Genomic DNA, 19,933 nt, shown 5'->3' on the forward strand with positions numbered 1-19,933 from the left:
TGGCAGAGTTTCCCCAGAGTTTCCCCATGCCTGCGGGGAAACTCTGCGGATTCGGAGTGAAAACCGCTCCAGTGGAAACAGGGCCTTTGTATGGTGTGTACTAGGCATTAGTATTTCTGGGCCATCATGACCTACCTGGGTATTCTGTAGAATAGGAAGACATCTAGTGGTGACAGGAAGAATTTTATTTTACACATTAGAAATGGCCCTGATTCATTGCACTTTTCTACGGTTTCTTGTGGGACATATTTTTGCATCTTATCCATAAAATTTCTTCCCAGCACAGAGCAAGAAAAATAGAACTAAACATAAGTTGTCCAAAATGAAGTCACATTTGTCATTACTGTTCTCACCTACTTTTTAGTAGTTTTGTTTTGGCTGCTGGGTAATGAAAAGGTATTTTGGAGATAAAATGAGAAAACATCTGTAGAAAAACAAAGGAGGATTGCAAAGATAATTCTAATACAAGTGAATGGTAAGCAGGCTGGGAGAGAGCCAGAAGGAAACCGCTATCACTGTAGTGGTCTGCTAGTCTCCTTAGCAAGACTGAATTTTAAAAAATGAAGTACTTACAAAAATGCAGAGCAGAACTAGGTTCCAAGGGTAGTTCCTCCTGCAAGACAGAATACTTTTTTTTAAAATAAAAGGTATACTACATTATGTACTATCAGTGTCAAATGCATTAATTCTTACACAAACAGATTAGTAGACCCATACATTGCTATTGAACTACTGTCCTACTAACTAATTAGACTTCGAGAGGCAGTAGAGGATAGAGGGGCCAGTTGTGCAGTGCAGCAAAAGGCGGCGCCCATATGATCAATGATAAAATATCTGCAGTGCTATGTATATACAGTACATATATAAGGTGGATGTCAGTCTACCTTAATAATGACTAGTGTGCCATATGAAAGAAAACACTTAATTTTTATTCTGCACAATGGACTACGCGTTTCACGTGATGCCACTTCATCAGGTCAATAATGTGTCAAAGTAGCAGAAATTAAGCCTGGGGTGCCTTGTGTGCGTGGCCGCTGATGTCCATGGCATCTATGTACTAAATAGCAAAGGCAGAGTTTCCTGTTTAATATAAGCAAGGAGTTTTGAATCAGGATGAAACCATTTACTGGCTAACTTAGAGATGAAAAAACAGTGAGCTTTTGGCTTATAAAAAGTCGGACCGGTTCCTGACAAAAACTAAAAAACACAGCTTATATACACTGACATACAAAGGAGAAACATTCTTTAGCAGACATAAATGTAATTAGATGCCTTAACTGTTACTGAGGAGGCTTTCCCAGGCATCCTGGCTAAATTAATAAGATCAACAGTTCCCTCAACATAACATAAAGTACACTCTGGTGATGGGGAGACATCGTAAATTCAGAGTTCAAATTGTAACTGGGCTGGTTACATGCACCATTAATTCTAAGCTAAAGAGAATTGTGGCATTTAAAACCAGCACATGAAAGCAAATAAAATGAATAGTGACAGTGAACACCATCTTACACAGCATATGGCACAAAAAATGAATGAAAAGATAGAAAAATTAAAATTGTTTATTATATATATGGACATCCGCGCCTGGGTACACAAGGCACCCCAGGCTTCACTTCTGCTACTTTGGTACATTTTTGACCTGACAAAGCGGCATCAGGCCGGGAAACGCGTAGTCCATTGTGCAGAGTAAAAAGTGTTTACTTTCATATGGTGCACTTGTCATCATGAACCTTATATATGTCATCATATAGTCATATATGTGCCCGGCCATATGATGCTGAAAGGAGGACTTGGTCTCCTGAAACGCGTTGCAATATATTTTAATAAATCTTAACACTATACGGCAGCCGCCGTTTCTTCTTTCCTACACGCATTGCTGCATTACAATCAGACTACCACTCCAACTGCCTGTGCAAGACTCATGGAGAAGCGTGGAGCTTTGCTTTTAGATCCCTCAATCCTGGAGCTGATGCTTTGAAATCCACCACAATCTGTTTGTGCAACCGCATATAGCGGACTCACACACAGACAGGGTGTACAACTTCAGAGCCGCTCGTTGCCTGCCAACAACCATCCGAGTGAAGGAAGAATCCAGCTGCCTTTGTGCCTGATCCCTGGCTAGAGGGATAAAAGCCTACACGCTGGCTACTCCTGTACAGGCTCGCCAGCAACTTCTAGAGGTGAGATTATTCTGAATTCACCCGATCTACTGCTGTACTGTTCCCCTGAGTGCGCTCTGTCTCTTCTTGTCTCAAACTCAGAGTCAAGTGAAGCACAGTGCGAGGGACCTCCCCGTGACCCAGTCCACTAGCCTAGGGGCTAAAGTGCAATGTTCGGCATAATTTGGGTTTCATCTTTACTGAGCTTTAATGCATGGGGCCGTCAGTTTCACTAGGCATGAACTGTGCCTCAAAAGTCAATTACAGTACTCAGTATAAAACATTCCCATGATTCCCCTTCGCATATAGAGGAAGTCAGTAAGCAGTCCTCACCTTGGTCCACTGCAGCAGGCCAGAACCAAGTATGTTGTGAAGAAAACAGCACTGTCAAAGCAAAACAGACAGTTATTTGGGGGTAAAAAAATAGCCACTGGTATTTTCTTCCAAACAGGCAACCAATTATGGATTCTTTTTCCTACCCATTCTGAATGCATAAAATTTCACTTTATATCATTGCTTTTGAACCTTTAAAGGGCACCTGAAGTGAAAGGGATATTGAGGCTGCCACATTTATTTCCCTTTAGTTGCCTGGTGTCCTGCTGATCTTTCATGCGCCAGTAGTGTCTGAATCACACACCTGTAAGTAGCATGAGCCAAATCATCTGATCTGCATGCTTGCTCAGGGTATACGGCTACCTGTATTAGACGGAGGATCAGCAGGACAGCCGGGCAACTTGCATTGTTTAAAAGGAAATAAACATGGCAACCTCTATATCCCTTTTACTTCAGGTGTCCTTTAATCAATCACCATTTTCTCAGGGTTTTTTTTCTCTACGATGTGTACTGTACATAGGTTTAATTACAGACACAAAAAGGGGCGATTTGGGCGCTCTTCTTACTAAGCTTTTCAGATGTTTTTTTTTTGGAGTTGTGATGGTCAAGTCTAGGAGAACTCATGGAGAAGCATGTGATTAGTTTGATCAGCTGATAGATTTGCAAAGCTCTGATTTACTGTGATCACATCCTGCTTAGGCACATGATCATAACTATAACATCAGAGGCTTACATATCTATAACCTGACCAAACTGATCACATGGCTCTGTACACAACCAAGCTGACACATCATTGCATTCCAGCAGATCTGGAGGTGTGTCTACCTTTAAGGGCAACAATGGTTAATTTGCATATATTCAGCATTGATGCACTGGGAGCAGGGTCGGATTTGTACTCTTTACCGCTCTAGGCCACTGTCACCAGCCGCCCCCCTTTAGTATAGGTAGCCAGATGACCCCTCGCCCTTCCCTCTAGTATAGGTAGCCAGCTCGCCATCACACCGCAGCAGCCATCAGTGTCACTCATTTCTCAGCTCATCTGCAGTGCTGAAGCTTCCTCTTCCTTTCCGTCTTCAATGCTGCCCAAGTCCATAGCCGTCGGCCACAATGCAAACGTGCACAGAGAGCCAGGTGGCTGCTGCACAGGCGGCTAGCAGCAGATTACCGCGGTCAGGAACTAGCCTGATCTCCCTGCATTGCAGCATTTGCAAGCTTGCAAATGCTGCACCAGATTAGCCTGCTGCTTTGGTGCCCTTCCTCCTGTGGTGCCCTAGGCCATGGCCTAGGAAGCCTAGCCCTAAATCCAGCCCTGACTGGAAGACATCTCGGAGCTCACTCCAACCTGAATTATCACAAATACTTTCTGTTTTACGAAAGCAAACTTTTGTTTTCCATAGCAGCATTTTAGTAGGGGCTTTTTGGACCATTGTAGTCCCTCACACACTCCAATGAGTTCTGGTTCACCATGAGCTTTCTGGTTAGTCTGTACCTCTAAATTGTAATTTTAAACCATTTTTCCCTTGCATTTTTAAAATCCATTTTCTCAAAAACTACAAGGTCTTTGTATGGGGGCTTTGCTATTAAGCAAAAATTACGGTTCCTGATTATGTGAACAAACACAATTGATTACACTTTTCCCCCGAAATGTTGCTGTAAGGCTTGGTGGTGTATTCTCCACAGTCAGCATGCAACGCATGAGCTGACGTGAAGGAGGTACACACACTAGCACAAGGAAACAGGCTATCCCTAGTATAGTGGAGGGGAGGACTGACTCCAATAGGAGATTGTGGCGCACAGAGCCAGTGCAGATCGGACAGCCACAAACAATACTTTCGCTATAACGTCTCAGCGCAAAGTAGCGCTGAGCGCATAAACCAGAACTGAGGAGATCAGGACAGGTAGACAGAATGAACGCTTGCTAGCTAGCCGCTACTTAGTGACAGCAAGCGTCCAAAACAAGACAGACTGGAATGAGGCAGCCAATGCGTTTGCAGCGATGGCGTGCCTCACAAAGACAGGACAGGATAGTCAGGAAATAGCAGGATCAAGATAGATGAACGTAACACAGACAAATATACAACAAGTATGTTTTCCTAGCGTATTACAATTACAGCTATCAATGAAACTATTTGTAACGTCTGACTAACATATGTATATATCGGCAATGAACCGATATATGACATAAGCAGGAACACTGACTAGAACTGGAGCAATACAGGGAACAGGACTCAGAAGGATTCGCTATCTCTTCGCAGAGATGAACGCAATCCACAAACGGAAACAGGACAGGATTCAGAAGGATTCGCTATCTCTTCGCAGAGATGAACGCAATCCACAACCAGGACCAGGAACAGGATAACTAGCTCAGCACGGGTGATCACGATACGCGCAACCACCAAAACGTGCTGGAACTGACTAACTGAACACAGGATATAAACAGTTCGTGTACGTATATATCAGCGTCACTGATGTATCAACGTAACACGAATACAAGGAAAATAATAAACGTGCTGGTATGCATATATATGGGCAATGAACCAATATATGATGCAAAACCAGCAAAGTATCTTTAGAACAAGAAACACGATCGGGGGCTGAAGCGACAGCAAGACAGGCTTAAACTGAAGCTATGAAAACCCGAGGAGTCCTGCAGGAAGCAGATCTTTATACTGAGGTCATCCAATGGGAGCAGACATGCAGATTCCAACACAGGTGAATGATAATCAGTCACAAGCTGACAGCAGGGAAAGGCAGACAAAGCTATGCAGCTTGCATGGAAAGAGATCAGAACTGCCTGAGCTGCAGCACTACTACTTCCAGCAATACCTGCTGCAGCAGCGATCATGACAGTTGCATTACAATTTTGCATCATAATTCTCTTCACTGAGAATTAAGGTACAAAACTACAGGTATGCGAAATTTGCACTCACCACGAATACACACCTTGTTTAAAGGGACACTGTAGGGGGGTCGGGGGAAAATGAGTTGAACTTACCCGGGGCTTCTAATTGTCCCCCGCAGATATCCTGTGCCTGTGCAGCCACTCACCGATGCTCCAGTCCCCGCCTCTGGTTCACTTCTGGAATTTCAGACTTTAAAGTCTGAAAACCACTGTGCCTGCGTTGCCGTGTCCTCGCTCCCGCTGAAGTCACCAGAGGCATAATGCGCAGGCCCAGTATGGTCTGTGCCTGCGCAGTACGCTACTGGTGACATCAGCGGGAGTGAGGACACGGCAACGCAGGCACAGTGGTTTTCAGACTTTAAAGTCTGAAATTCCAGAAGTGAATGAGAGGCGGGACCGAAGCATCAGTGAGTGGCTGCGCAGGCACAGGATGTCTGTGGAGGACCATTAGAAGCCTCGGGTAAGTTCAACTCATTTTCCCCCGACCCCCCAAAGAGTATCCCTTTAACAAATGATCCTCGGCAGACCAAATCCGCCGGAACATAAGACTATGATTATGTCAGGGATTAGATTGTGAGCTCCTCTGAGGAAAGTTTGTGACAAGTCAATATATACTCTGTAACGCTGTAGAAAATGCCAGGGCTGTATACAAGCATAATATTAACAATGAATATTGAAAGTGTTAATACTCACTAAGAGGCCCAATACCAGCCTGGGTTTGATTGGACATATTCCTTAACTGGGTCACTGAAAGAAAAGTAGAAAAAGCCCATTAGGTATGAATGTGACAGTTTTAGAGGACTAGGGGGTTTATTCACTAAACTATGGCAATGAAAATAACGTTCTGTGCCCATCGATGCAGCTGTGTAGTCGACCAGTAGTTAGCTGTTCACTCCGTAATGGTCCACGACCTAGCTGGGTCAGCTTCTGCGCATGTATGGCTCCACGCACGCGCCATTCGTGGTTACACTCCCATAGCCAGGAGCGTTCTGCGCGGAAGAAGACGCTACAGGGTTAAACATTTTTTTTTTCTTTTTAGCCGCCTCATGCAGCCTTTATTCTCGTTACCATGGTTTAGTGAATATACCCCTAGATGAGTGAATGGAAATTACAAAGTGTTATATACAGTATAGACACATGTAACTCTGACAATGCCAAGAAATGTTGCTGCCAGTGTTGCAAAGATAAATCCCCTTTCTAATTTCCATATCAGAGACTTGTAGCTGCTACAAACCACATCTTGTCACCTGTTTGACATACATACTATTGGTCTCAGTGCAAAAACATTCCAATTTTAATCCACAAGGTTAGTCCATTAGGGTAGTTGTGTGGAATACATATTGAATCACCATTTGTTCTCTTGGGTGCCAGATGGAGCCGTTAGTTAAAATATTGGTAATCTGCATTACTGAATAGATACAATATTCTTAATCTGCATTAGTGATATTTTACTATAGATTTACCAGGCCCCTATGCTCACACTAACCACCCCTCCTAGTGCCTAACACTAACCACCTCCCCATGCCTAACTCGGCGCCCAAATGACCTAATGTACGGCTAGTGATAGCTGATCGGCAACTAGTCACTGTTCAGGTACTGAAACTAACTATTTTACTCTATGTAATAGGTAGGCTATAATTAGCAGATTGGGTTCCTACTACCGTCTTTCCCCGAATATAAGACAATGTCTTATATTCTTTTTGGGGGAGAAATATGTGCTAGAGCTTATTTTTGAAGGGGGAGAGGCTTACTCTCTGGAGAGAGGCATACGCTATTGGTATGGGGAGGTGTGTGGTCTCTTACCATACCTCCCTTGTGGCTGTGTCCCCCTCCGTTCCAAGTTACTTCTCAGGTGTCAGCGGCGGCATAATATTCAAGCTGTGAGGAAGCCTTTGACCCTCACGCTGATGCTGTATACAGCATGCTAGGTCAGCTCTACGCTGGCTCTCCCCTCTTGTAATAATCAATGTGCGTCTGGGACGCATCAGCCGGGTGCACAATGATTATGACAGGAGCGGAGCACCAGCGCAGAGCCGACCTAGCGTACTAAGTACAGCGTCAGCGTGAGGGTCAAAAGGTGCTTGAATACTATGCCGATACTGACACTGGAGAAGTTACTTGGAACGGAGGGGGACGCAGCCACAAGGGAGATGAGGTAAGAGACCGCACACCTCCTCATACACAAAGCATCCCTCAGCTAGGTCTTATTTTCGGGGTAGGGCTTATATTTCAAGCATGCTTAAAATACAAGCTAGGCCTTATTTTCGGGGTAGGTCTTATTTTAGGGGAAACACGGAATTAGGTGCAGTGTGTGCTCAAATCACCGACTGGGTGCCCAGCCCAATACCCACTATTTGCATTAGCCTCTATAAGATGTCTGCCGCAACAGGCGGCCAATCAACCTGATCTTGTGTTCCCCTGTGGAGCCTGCAATGACTTCTTTTTTTCAGGATCCAGGTATATGAATATGTATTTACTGAACTGTGTTGCCACCATTTGTACCCACAATATATAATACATTCTAGTACAAAATACATATGTCATACATGCTAGTACAAAATCAATAGAGCCATAGATTTTGTATATAGATGTGACTCACCAGAAGGTAAAAAGAGCCACAATTGCCACTGTAACTAATAGCTGAAGTGAGAGGATTGAATAAACCTGGAAGAGAAATAAACAAACACTATTGGAAGAAGCAGAAATGTCCCGTTACTGCCAGTGATATCATCATTCCCCATACTGCCTGGAACAATGCCTTTTTGTTCCCATAACTTGTCTCTCTCAGTACCCACTTGTCACAAATACAGTACATCCTATTCTAAAGTCTTCTATATTCCATCAAGATCATAAATCCCTTCTCCATACCTTTCTAATGAATGATCGCCGTACTCTGTCATCCTCCCAGCTCAGCGATGTTAGCATCTCAGTGTCCCCAGAATAGCCTCCACTACCATAGCCTGGGCTGCTGCCTGCAACAGAAAAGGGAAAGTCAGCTGACCACTACCAGTCGATACAGGGCATGCATATGTAACTGCCCATTAAATAACTGTCTTACAGCAGCCAAGCAGTACAGCTTTTTTTTACTTGTTAAACATCACCAATTACATGGGCTTATGCAAAATTTTCAATAAACCCTGCAAAATGATTCCAGCTACACATATAATGATTTATACTGTGATTATCCACTAATATAGCTTTACTTACATCAGCTGATGGTAGTTCTAAAGTGAAGAAGGCCCCCACTCTGTCAGTTGGGATGGGGCTGTCCCACCAAATGCCTGATGTGTTTGTGAGGGTAAATAACCCCTAATTGTAATGATGAAGCCCCAAATCCAATAATCACACTGGCCTCAATTCACTAAGCTTTATCAAACACTTTATCAAACGTTTGATAATTTACCTCATGGGTAAAATCTAATTTTGAATTCAATAAGGTGTTATATATTTATCGAATGCTTTATTGATAAAACGTTCAATATATCTATAACAACTTTGTGAATTCAAAATTAGATTTTACCCATGAGGTAAATTATCAAACGTTTGATAAAGTGTTTGATAAAGCTTAGTGAATTGAGGCCAGTTGTATTGTACTAGCTATAATAAGCACAGACATCAGCTAAACATGCTGGGCTCCTATATTGAAGATTTGAAAAGCATTAGCCAATCAGGTTACAGCAGTTTAATCCTGTAGGTATTGGTTCTCAGATAACAGGTAAAGCTGCAGTTTTGTTCTTGCTGTCTAACATGTTTAGTTCATATGACATTCAAACACCTAGTCTACTTCCCAGAATGTTCACATACATTTCACATACGTAGTCCAGGAGGCAGCACTGAAATACCAGTTGTCTTTGATGGTTGTGATTTAGCCCCACCCCGTTATCAGTTATCCCCGCCCATTACTGCTTCTTAATCTTTTCTATTGGGCCTTTCGTTGTGATAGATAGCCTTTGTGACCAGTCATCCTTTCTCAAAGCAGGAAAGAGGTGGGTAATGGAAGACTTGGTATAGGGGCTATAGCTTTTGCCATGCTACTCAGAAGCTGTTGGGGTGTCAATGTGTTGTATGTGTGTACAATGACTCTCACATTACTGGGAAAGATTGCTATTGCTTAAAGGAATACTGTAGGGGGGTCGGTGGAAAATGAGTTGAACTTACCCGTGGCTTGTAATGGTCCCCCGCAGACATCCTGTGCCCGCGCAGCCACTCACTGATGCTCCGGCCCCGCCTCCGGTTCACTTCTGTAATTTCTGACTTTAAAGTCGGAAAACCACTGCGCCTGCGTTGCCGTGTCCTTGTTCCTGCTGATGTCACCAGGAGTGTATAGCACAAGCCCAGTATGGTCTGTGCCTGCGCAGTACGCTCCTGGTGACATCAGGGGAAGCGAGGACACGGCAACGCAGGCGCAGGGGTTTTCTGACTTTAAAGTCAGAAATTACAGAAGTGAACTGGAGGCGGGGCCGGAGCATCAGTGAGTGGCTGCGCGGGCACAGGATGTCTGCGGGGGACCATTAGAAGCCCCGGGTAAGTTCAACTCATTTTCCCCCGACCCCCCTACAGTATCCCTTTAAAGCAATCCTGAATTGTTATAAAAAAGTTAGATCCCGCATTAATGGGAATCCTCCCAGTAGTCCAGGGGTCTGGGGTGCAGACGTAAATGAACGCTTCCACTCTGGCCATGCACACGTATGGACCGTACATGCCCATTATAGGGAAGAGCTTACACCTGTTTCTTTTTCTTCTGCCCCGTGGAGGTAAGGAGCTTCATTTTAACATTTTTATTATTTTATTATACTTTGTGTGTATCCAACTGTACCCATTAATTCAGAAAGGAACAAAAATAGGTGAACAGGATATCTACCTTTAGCTACTAAACAATACGTAGCGCCCGTCTCACCTTATAAACCAAGCAATGCCACAATACATTCAAAAGGGAGCACTAGTGCTCCCCTTTGAATGTATTGCACCCATTGATTCACCTGATTCTTTCCTTGAAACTTCTGGAGCTCACATAAAACATCTTAATTGGATTAGAGCATCACCAGCAGTGGCTTAACTACAATTCAGGGGGCCCCCAAGTGGAACTTTGATGGGGACCCCCCCCAATGTTCTCACCCTTTCCCTTGCTTTCCCTTTTTGCCCTTCACAAACTTGGGGACCATCTCACAAGAGCCATAACTAATAACAAGTGTAGCCACAAAAACACCCCATCTGAAGTATAGTTCCCTGTATTGGAGGGAGGGAAGATTAGTAGTTAGTTCCCCCCCCCCCCCCCCACAGCTTTGAATGAACTCCCAAGTCAGCTAGCTGTTACAAGCTGTTAGTCGGTATTTCTCCTGTCTGGCTCTCGTGGAAATTGCTGATGTTGCTGAAACCCAAGAGAAGCTGAAACTGTGTCTGACACTTCCGCTGCCCGGCGGAGCAACTGTATACACATCACCATGGCAACAGGGATGTGAGCCCTCTGCTGGGCATGCGCACTGTCCCAGTTTGAAACATATTGTATGGCTCTCACAGAATTACATTTTAAAATATGTGACGTGTATGGCTCTTTCAGCCAAAGTGGTTGCCTTCAGCTCTGGCAGCCTGAAGCTTGTGAGTGCTCTTCTCTTCTTACACCTTTCCCTGTACCATGAATAATACATCCCATATGGCTCTGTCACTTGCTTTTTATCCTGTTTCCCAGACAGTCCCTGTCTGTGCTGCATTCATTGCTTTCAGGGATGCATGGCAGTTGGGTCATGCTTTGTCAACCATTCAGTGTGAAGCCATAAAACATATTATTATAAATACATCATTGACACCCCTCCCTTCTGCAATAGTGGTAATTATTAATGCAGTTAAAACAATATTTTTTCTTTCTTGCAGTAAAAGCTACAGCCACATGACTGTGAGCCGTCTCCTCTGCATCCCTCACTCTCCCTGCATTATGGAAGATACACTGTCTGTTGATGACATCATGGTGGTGAATGGAATAGACATGTACCAGAATTCTAAGGTGCTGGACTTTGCCTGGTGATCCCAGTCACAGAGAGACTTGTTTTTGCATTGAATTTTTTTTAGCTGGTTCTGGACCAAGCTAATTTAAATCTATACCGTTTGGGACCTTTTATCCTTGCCAAGGCGTAGATTTCAATTAGCTTGCCCCACCCTCCCTCCACTAACTCTGATCGTGTCGCTCTCTCCCCTGCCAGGGCCCACTCGCCATTCTGTCTGTATGATGGCAGAACTCTGTGAGCTGGTCAGGAGCCGATTTAATTGGCTCCTGACTCCATGATCACTGTGAGCCAATCTAATTGATCACAGGGTCAGGAGCCAATGAAGTCAGCTCCTGACCGGCTTACAAAGCTCTGCTGTCTTAATGACGGCAGAGTGAGTGAGCTTCAGTGACAGGAGAGCCGTCTCTGGTCCTTAAGGGGCCAGAGACAGCTAGTACTGAAATGGTTAAAGTGTACCTCCAGACTAAAAATCTACTCAGCAGTACTGAAAAGGCCTGGTGTTTCTTTAACAGTTTCACAGCATCAGAATTTTGTTTTTCTTACCCAATCCTCATTTTTAGCTGCACAGAAAAAAACTGCCCGGGCATTTTTCCCTGATGATGTGCAAAGCATGATGGGATTTCTGATGTTGTTGTTCTCCTTCTGCTGTTTTGGCGCAAATTTGTTTGTTTAAATTTTGAATTTGAGATTTGAAGCCTTACGCGCGCAGAAGGGAGGGGTGATCAGGACACAGGGCAGTTTGAACTGTGTCTCATGCTCCCTGTTACCTCTATTCAACCAAAAAGATGGCTGCCCCCATGAAATCACAAACATTTGCCAGTTCTTTTAACCTCCTGGGCGATAATCCCGAGATGAACTCGGGGTATGTCGCGCAGGAGGAGTTCTCAGGCCCTGGTGGGCCGATTTGCATATTTTTTTTTTTGTTACACGCAGCTAGCACTTTGCTAGCTGCGTGTAACTTCCGATCGCCGCCGATCCGCCGCTACCCGCCGTACCGCGCAGCCCTCCCCGACCCCTTGCGCAGCCTGGCCAATCAGTGCCAGGCAGCACTGAGGGGTGGATTGGGACTTCCTCTGACGTCACGATGTCCATGACGTCGGTGACGTCATCCCGCCCGGTCGCCATGGCAACCGGGGAAGCCCAGCAGGAAATCCCGTTCTGAACGGGATTTCCTGCTTACTCTGATCGTCGAAGGCGATCGGAGTGGGTGGGGGTATGCCGCTGCGCAGCGGCTATCATGTAGCGAGATAAAAAATTAAAAAAAAAGTGCTGCGCCCCCTCCTGGGCGATGTAATTGTATCGCCCAGAGGGTTAAAACAGGGTGGGTAAGAGATTATATAACCTGTCTATTTTAATTAACATAATTAATGTAACTTAATGACAGTATGTTTGTTTAGGCCTCGTTCAGACTATACGCGCTGCCGTCCGCATTTTGGCAGCGCGTATAGTGTGCGACACGCAAGAACGGTAGAAGGGCATAGACAGCCCTTCTACCGTTCCCATCATATGCGCTGCGTGGCAGCGCGATTGCGCTATCGCGTGCTGCACGCATTTTTGGGAATCGCAGCGCAGATCCCATTCATTGTAATGAATGGGATCTGCAGCGCAGCGCATAGGAGCGCAGATGGCGTGCGATCGGACGCGTTGCGTTCCAATCGCACAGCCATCTGCGCTAAATGATGTGAACGAGGCCTTAGGCTGAAGTTCCCTTTTAAAGTGAACCTGAAATGACAATAAACTTATGAGATAATTATGATATTTCTATGTGTAGTAATAACTAACGGCAAATAAAACATTAGTAACATAGAAATGAATCTCATATTTTTATTTTTGTAAAGCAGTTCTAAGGAATAATTTGACTAAGCCACATGCAATAAATGTTCAAATATTATTGGCTTCCACGGCGAACAGAAAACCTGTAGTTATGTGTTTGGTGGCATCCATTGTGGAGACTACCTGCTTCCTCTGGTGTCCAGCCAGGATATGGGTTGGATTGGGACGCATGAAGAAAGTTGGCCTTCTTCTCATCTGCTGCTGTGGCCTCCTCATAAGAAGGCGGGGCAGAGGGATGAACAACGTTATCTGTATTACCGCCTCCATTCTCCGTGCTTTTATTACTCACAGTGACCTGCAAAAGTGAATACACAGAGAAGACACTATAGTAGAATTAAGGCCTCTTGCACACTGCACGCGATTCCGATTCAGATTCCGCTTTTTAATCTGTTTTTACATCCGATTCAGATTCCGATTTGCAGTGTGCAGGGAGCAAACTGCAAATCTGAATCGGAATCGGAAGTAAAAACTGATTAAAAAGCGGAATCTGAATCTGAATCGCTTGCAGTGTGCAAGAGGCCTAAATAAGCATAAATTAGCCAGCAGCACTACATACCAATAAGTAATGGCTTCTTTTGAAAAACAGAACAAACAAAAAACAAGTAGAAATTTTAGTTAAATACAGACACGACTGCAGCCAAATAGAACAGCAGGGCTGCCAGGCAACTGGTGTGGTTTAAAAGTAAACAAATATGGCAGCCTCCATCTCACTCTGCTTCACTTTCAGTTGTCCTTTAAAGAGGAACTCCAGTGAAAATAATGTAATAAAAAAAGTGCTTAATTTTTAATTATGTACAAATGATTGCCCACTGTTTGCCCATTGTAAAATCTATCCTCTCCCTGATTTACTGTACATTCTGACATTTATCACATGGTGACATTTTTACTGCTGGCAGGTGATGTCAGTGGAAGGAGATGCTGCTTGCTTTTTTGGCAGTTGGACCCAGCTGTAAATAGCTGTTATTTCCCACAATGCAATGAGGTTCACAGACAGGAAACTGTCAGGCCCATGGTCCTGACATCACATTGTGGGACTGGTTTCACCACAATATCAGCCATACAGACCCCCCTAATGATCCGTTTGGGAAAAGGACAAGATTTCTCATGGGAAAGGGGGTATCAGCTACTGATTGGGATGAAATTCAGTTCTAGTCACGGTTTCTCTTTAAATGATACATGAGTAAAAAATAATTATAGCAAATTTACTTACCCGGGGCTTCCTCCAGCCCCTAGATGCCTCTATGTCCCTCACCGCAGCTCCACTCTCAGCTACTCTCATGGGGTTCCCTCCCGTTGCACTCACGCATGCGCTGAAGCCGCCGACCCAGCCGGAAGTGCAGCTGAGGTGAGGGACACACAGGCTTCTAGGGGCTGGAGGAAATCCCAGGTAAGGGTACTTTCTGCAGGCAAACTATGAATGCATGTCCAGGAGAAGCACAATTAGAGACTTTACATCTAGTTACACTGCAGCTAGAAAACAGAGTCACTGAAGGATGAGTTGAACTATCTACTCAGGCATATGAATCATATTGTGTGGGAGTAGCTGTGCTGAATAACAGCAGTCCTTCACAGGAATGTATACGAGTAAACATTTTATTTTGTTGAAAGGCAAATTTATGTTTGGTTTAGCTATAACTGATACTTCTGGCTCATTTACATTGCCCAAGATAAGATCTAGAACTTCCCAGCTTTTTCCTTCATAAAATATATATTTATTTATTTATTTGTTGTACTTATAAAGCGCCAACATATTACGCAGCGCTGAACATTAATTTAGGTTACAGACAATATTTAAGGGTGACATACAGCCATATGACAATACAAGAAAACCAGATCACACAGCACAATATGAGTACAAGGTAATGGTTAGTCAGTCACTGGAGGGGAGCATGGAGATTAGGCAAGTTGAGTTCACTCAAATGCATAGCATGGGTGCACAGTAATGGAGGTGCATGATCAGGTAGGACACAAAAGGAGGACCCTGCCCAAAGGCTTACAATCTAGAGGAATATACCGTATAGGTGTCACAGTCAGTTACCTCACCTGTCCAGGCGAGTCGGCTGGTACAAACGGATGCCTGCAGACGTCCTGGTACATCTTGTCGGGCCCATGGGCATGGGGGTCTGCTAGTTAGGATCAGATAAAAATGGGGCAGGACAAGCATCTATAAAAATGATGCCGCCATAGGTGACAATAGTACAAGCCATGATTAGCGGCAAGAAGGTTAAATTATGGTGCCCGATAAATAGCAGGCATCTAGCGATCACTATTTATCGGACACCATAACTTAATCTCCTTGCCGCTAATTGCGGCTTGTACTATTGCCACCTGTGGCGGCAGGGAGTATCTAGGGGCAGGGGGGGTTAGCATTAAGCAGCAGGAGGGGGTATAGTCCAGGGTTAGGCAGCGGTACTAGAGCGGTTAGGTTAAGGAATAAGTAGAGGGAGGGTTCATTGTGAGAGTAGGCAGGGGATTTGTCTACATTACCTGCTACTGGGCGATTGCGTCTTCTCTACTTCCTGTTAGTTTGTAGCAGTCCGACAGCCAGCCAATCACCATGCGGCTTCAGTCCTCGCATGGTGATTGGCTGGCTGTAGGACTCTTGCAAACTAAACAGGAAGTGGAGAGGAGACGGGATCCCCGGGACCAAGTAATGTATCAGAAATAGCAAAGAAATGAACAGCGCTACTTAAAAACAGATGAATGCTTACCTGCAAAAAAGTGCAGACCCTACTCATGGGATACAAATACACAATGAGCACACATACAACCTGTCTACCACTTGGAGGATGTTAGTTTCCACTAACAGCTTGCATGCAATTTGTTAGGTACTCGTCCCTCCCACCGTCGAAGAAGTCTTTCCTCCATGGGAGGGGACCTAACACTAACTAAATCCTACCTATGCATATGCATAGCCTGGGCGCGCTACCAGTAAAATTAAGAATTGCGCAGAAAAAATGTCGCTAATGACATCTTCTTACTAGGGTTATTTAACGTTTTAGGACATTTCCAAATCGTTAAATAACTTTAGCTGCAAGATGCCATTATCGGCATTACCATGCGCCATTTTTATGCAGCGCCATTTTTGAATGTACCTCTGCTAGTTTGTGCATTTGTGCACTGCAGCATGGACACTGGCACTGCAAGGAGTTTTGCATTCACTTTGTGCGTGTCTTTTGTGTGTTTGCGTATGGTGTTGTGTGTGTGTGCGCACTTACACAATAAGCGTACTGTATATGTATTCATGCCAAATAGCCAATTTAAGTTTAGAGATCATCTCAGTTCTGCTTGTGTGCATGTCAGAGTGTTCAGAGAGTATCTGTCTATTTCTGTTTGATGCTGATCCGTTGCTGATGTTGAATTTGTACCACTCGTTTGCTGACCTTTGCCAGCATCTGTCATGTATGGAATCACTCTGCTACCTGGAATTATCCACTAACATTGGCACCAGGATCCTGGAGCTCCAATGCTTCCTGGATTGTGCATCTCTGACCAGTTTAGTAATGGTCAGAGATATCTGGTTAGTCTGTTTCCAGCAGGGTGTCTTTGCTGGTGGATCTGTTGTGTATGACCTGTAATTGAATATACTGGTGGCAATAAGAAAGAAGCAATGGAACCTTGAATATTAATGGACTTGCATTTTTAATAGGACTGTAACGGATGTGTGCTAAACTGTGTAATGTTGTTATAGGTAATGTATAATGCTCTGCTGCTGCCACACTGCATTTAACTGTGGTACCAAGCCGTGACCCAGAAGTACTTCCTGGATCACGGCTTGGCTTCCTATTGGAGGAAGCTAGCAGAGGCAGGGAGCGGCGGGGGAGCCTGTTATCGAGGGGGAGATGCGGAGGAGGCTGCTGGACAAGCTTCAGATAAACAAAGCAGGCTAGCGACAAGCAGAGCAGGCTAGCGACAAGCAGATTGTCGCTAGCCTGGGGATCTTTTCAGGGGGGACAGCAGAGCCTAGGGGGGGCTGGCAGTGGCGGTAGAATGACACAGATGCATGTCATTGTGCACATGACATGCCTCTGTGTCCTATTAGGATCTCAATTTCCGCCTCAGGTTCTCTTTAATGTTCACAACCCTTCCCTTGCCTCCCTTGGTGACCCTCACAACATGGTGGCCCATCATACAAGGGTCACAAAACAAATGTGGCCATCGGGACCTTCACATAACGTGTACAGTAGCCACAAAAAAACCTGATCTAGAGTATCAGTGAAAGGGAAGGTTAGTAATTGGAGCCCCCCCACCCCCACACCTATGCCCCCCCCCCCCCCCCCCCCCCCGCTATCAATGGGGCTGCTCCAGAAATGGATTAAGATGAAATGGGGACCTAAGCAAGAGATGTTTTTTTCCACTCTTGCTGGTCACTTGGCTTTTTTTTCAGTAAGTTTTGGTGGCATCCACCAGGACCCTAGACTCTCTCCAGGCCCAAGGCAACTGCCTAGGATTGCCTTGTGAATGATCCAGCTCTGGAATGCTCCCTCCTAGTTATGCTCCTGGTACCAATTATGACAATTTTAACTCAAAAGCTATAATTTTTAAGTTTCATACAGAATGTTACCTTGGCTGTTGCTAAAAACATTAATAAATCCAATTATTCATATCTATCTATCTATCTATCTATCTATCCATCACCTGTACATATATACATAATAGAGGCTCTAAGAACAATTGCTGTTGGCACAGCAGTAAAATGGTTAAAGTGAACCAGAGACGAAGCACCCTTGTGTATTTTACCATAGAAATCAGTGGGAACATTAGAGAAAACATTTACCCTGCTCTCTGTTCCATCCTCACTGCTAAAAGTGTCTGTTATCTAGCTGAGATAAGAATCCCGGACTGAGCATTGAGTCTGGCTTTGCTATAATGACTCAGCTATAATGATTCCTGAGCAAAGCCAGCAGGGGGCAGGCTTGGACTTGAAGACAGCAAAGAACACAGTCTCAGCTATAATTATTCTGTAGCAAAGCCAGACCGACTGCTTAGTCGGGATTCTTATCTTAGAGGTGATAACAGGCAAATTAAACAGAGAACAATGTAACAAAGAGCAGATTAGGTGTTTACTGTCATGTTCCCACTGATTTATAAGGTAAAATACATGAGGTTGCTTCATCTCTGGTTCTCTTTAAGCTTGCACTATTTTGGGCCTTGATAAAATGCGTTCTGCTTAATTGCCTGCACCGTAGTATCTGTGACGCAGTATCAGTGTACTATGATGCTAGCTTGCTTCACCCATCTGGAAGTGAAGACACGCTACATTATTCATAGCATCTGTCTCCTCTTAAGTTACTTGTACATGGAAAGTGCTGTTTTATAAAATAAACAATGGCTTGAAATGAACACAGCTTTCACAGTGACCTGGCAGCAGTTTTGTCAACAATTACATTGATATGTGTCATTATATAATACATAGCAGCATCTCTGGAGCACACAAGCAGGGGCAGGTAGGTATAATACGACATTATAGGTCACCTATTATAGTGATGCAGCTGTATGTGTGGAGGCTGGGTGAGATGGAAATGTGTGTGATCTCACACAGATGCTTATAAATAGAAGGATTTACCTTTCCCTGGGTCATGATGTTGCTGCGGCTGGTATGTCGTCTTCTCAGCACTGGACAGGCAGCGTTGGTGCTTTACATTCTAGTACCATCCAGCAGCGTGTGGATGACTGTACCATCCCTCTGCAATCCAGGAGGTGGAGCAGCGTGACTATATACAGGACATGAGGGGGAGACACAAATCACATTCATGCAGAGCACACTGGCAATTGCTAGAAAATCTAAACCTAGAAAGAATAAACACGTCACAGGGCTAATAGAACATCTGATAATAAGGAAAAAGGATACAGAGATTAGGTAAATTATGAGGTATACACTTTGTGAAGCCAATTTTCCTGTTTACAGATTATAGGACCTGAAATAAAAATGTTCTTTATTCATTTTTGCACTTACACATTTATATACTTTTTATGCTGGTCATTTTATGCCTAGAAATATTAAACACATAACTGGTTGTAGGGCTCTGTGAAGCTGCCCACCCTACAATCGGCACAAATATAAATTCCATCATGCTTGGTTAGTGCTACGTTTGTGCCCATTTGTGCTGTAAAAATTAAGATTTGTGCTGCTTTCATTTTGAAGATAAGAACACTTATTATTTCTAAAACAATACCATCACCAAGCCAAGCCCCCAAAACAACAATCTATAGACATGAAACTGGTAGGGGTGGGTAGTGCTTTGTTTGTGCTCATTTGCGCTGCAAAAATCATATTTCTATCTTTTGTGTTTTTTGAGATATTCACGTTTTTATGAAGGTCAAAAGTTCAAGGCTCACTCAGCCTTTGCGATGTTGTAGAGGGGCTGAGTGAACTTTTGACCTTAATAAAAACATAAATATCTCAAAAACTATAAGAGATAGAAAAATATGTTTTGCGGCACAAATGAGCACATGCATAGCACTACCCACCCATAACAGTTTCATGTCTATAGATTGTTGTACGGGGCTGGGTGATGGTATTGTTTTGGAAATAATAGGTGCTATTATCTTCAAAATGAAAGTAGCACAAATCTTAATTTTTGCAGCACAAATGGGCACAAACATAGCACTAACCAATCATGATGGATTTTTTATTTGTGCGGGGGGGGGGGGCAGCTTCACGGAGCTGAGGTGTAAGCCCTTATTCAAGTAACTTTTACTTTTAT

The 19,933-nt window shown here is 44.1% G+C and overlaps 1 protein-coding gene across 1 annotated transcript in view; it reads right to left on the reverse strand.

The window, feature by feature from the left end:
- LOC137545716 (protein lifeguard 2-like) overlaps positions 1-18,918 on the reverse strand; it is a 32,470-nt gene extending 13,552 nt beyond the window's left edge. Inside the window, exons 1-7 of the mRNA XM_068267250.1 lie at positions 18,793-18,918; positions 13,350-13,521; positions 8,263-8,366; positions 7,994-8,058; positions 6,088-6,141; positions 2,493-2,543; positions 574-613 (exon numbers count right to left, since the gene is read on the reverse strand). Coding sequence (XP_068123351.1) covers positions 574-613; positions 2,493-2,543; positions 6,088-6,141; positions 7,994-8,058; positions 8,263-8,366; positions 13,350-13,521; positions 18,793-18,807 — 501 coding nt within the window. The 5' untranslated portion in view covers positions 18,808-18,918. The remainder of the gene's footprint in view (positions 1-573; positions 614-2,492; positions 2,544-6,087; positions 6,142-7,993; positions 8,059-8,262; positions 8,367-13,349; positions 13,522-18,792) is intronic.
- Positions 18,919-19,933: the final 1,015 nt, after the last annotated feature.

This window comes from Hyperolius riggenbachi, chromosome 2 (assembly GCF_040937935.1).
Source record: "Hyperolius riggenbachi isolate aHypRig1 chromosome 2, aHypRig1.pri, whole genome shotgun sequence".
In the NCBI taxonomy this organism is placed as follows: Eukaryota; Metazoa; Chordata; class Amphibia; order Anura; family Hyperoliidae; genus Hyperolius; species Hyperolius riggenbachi.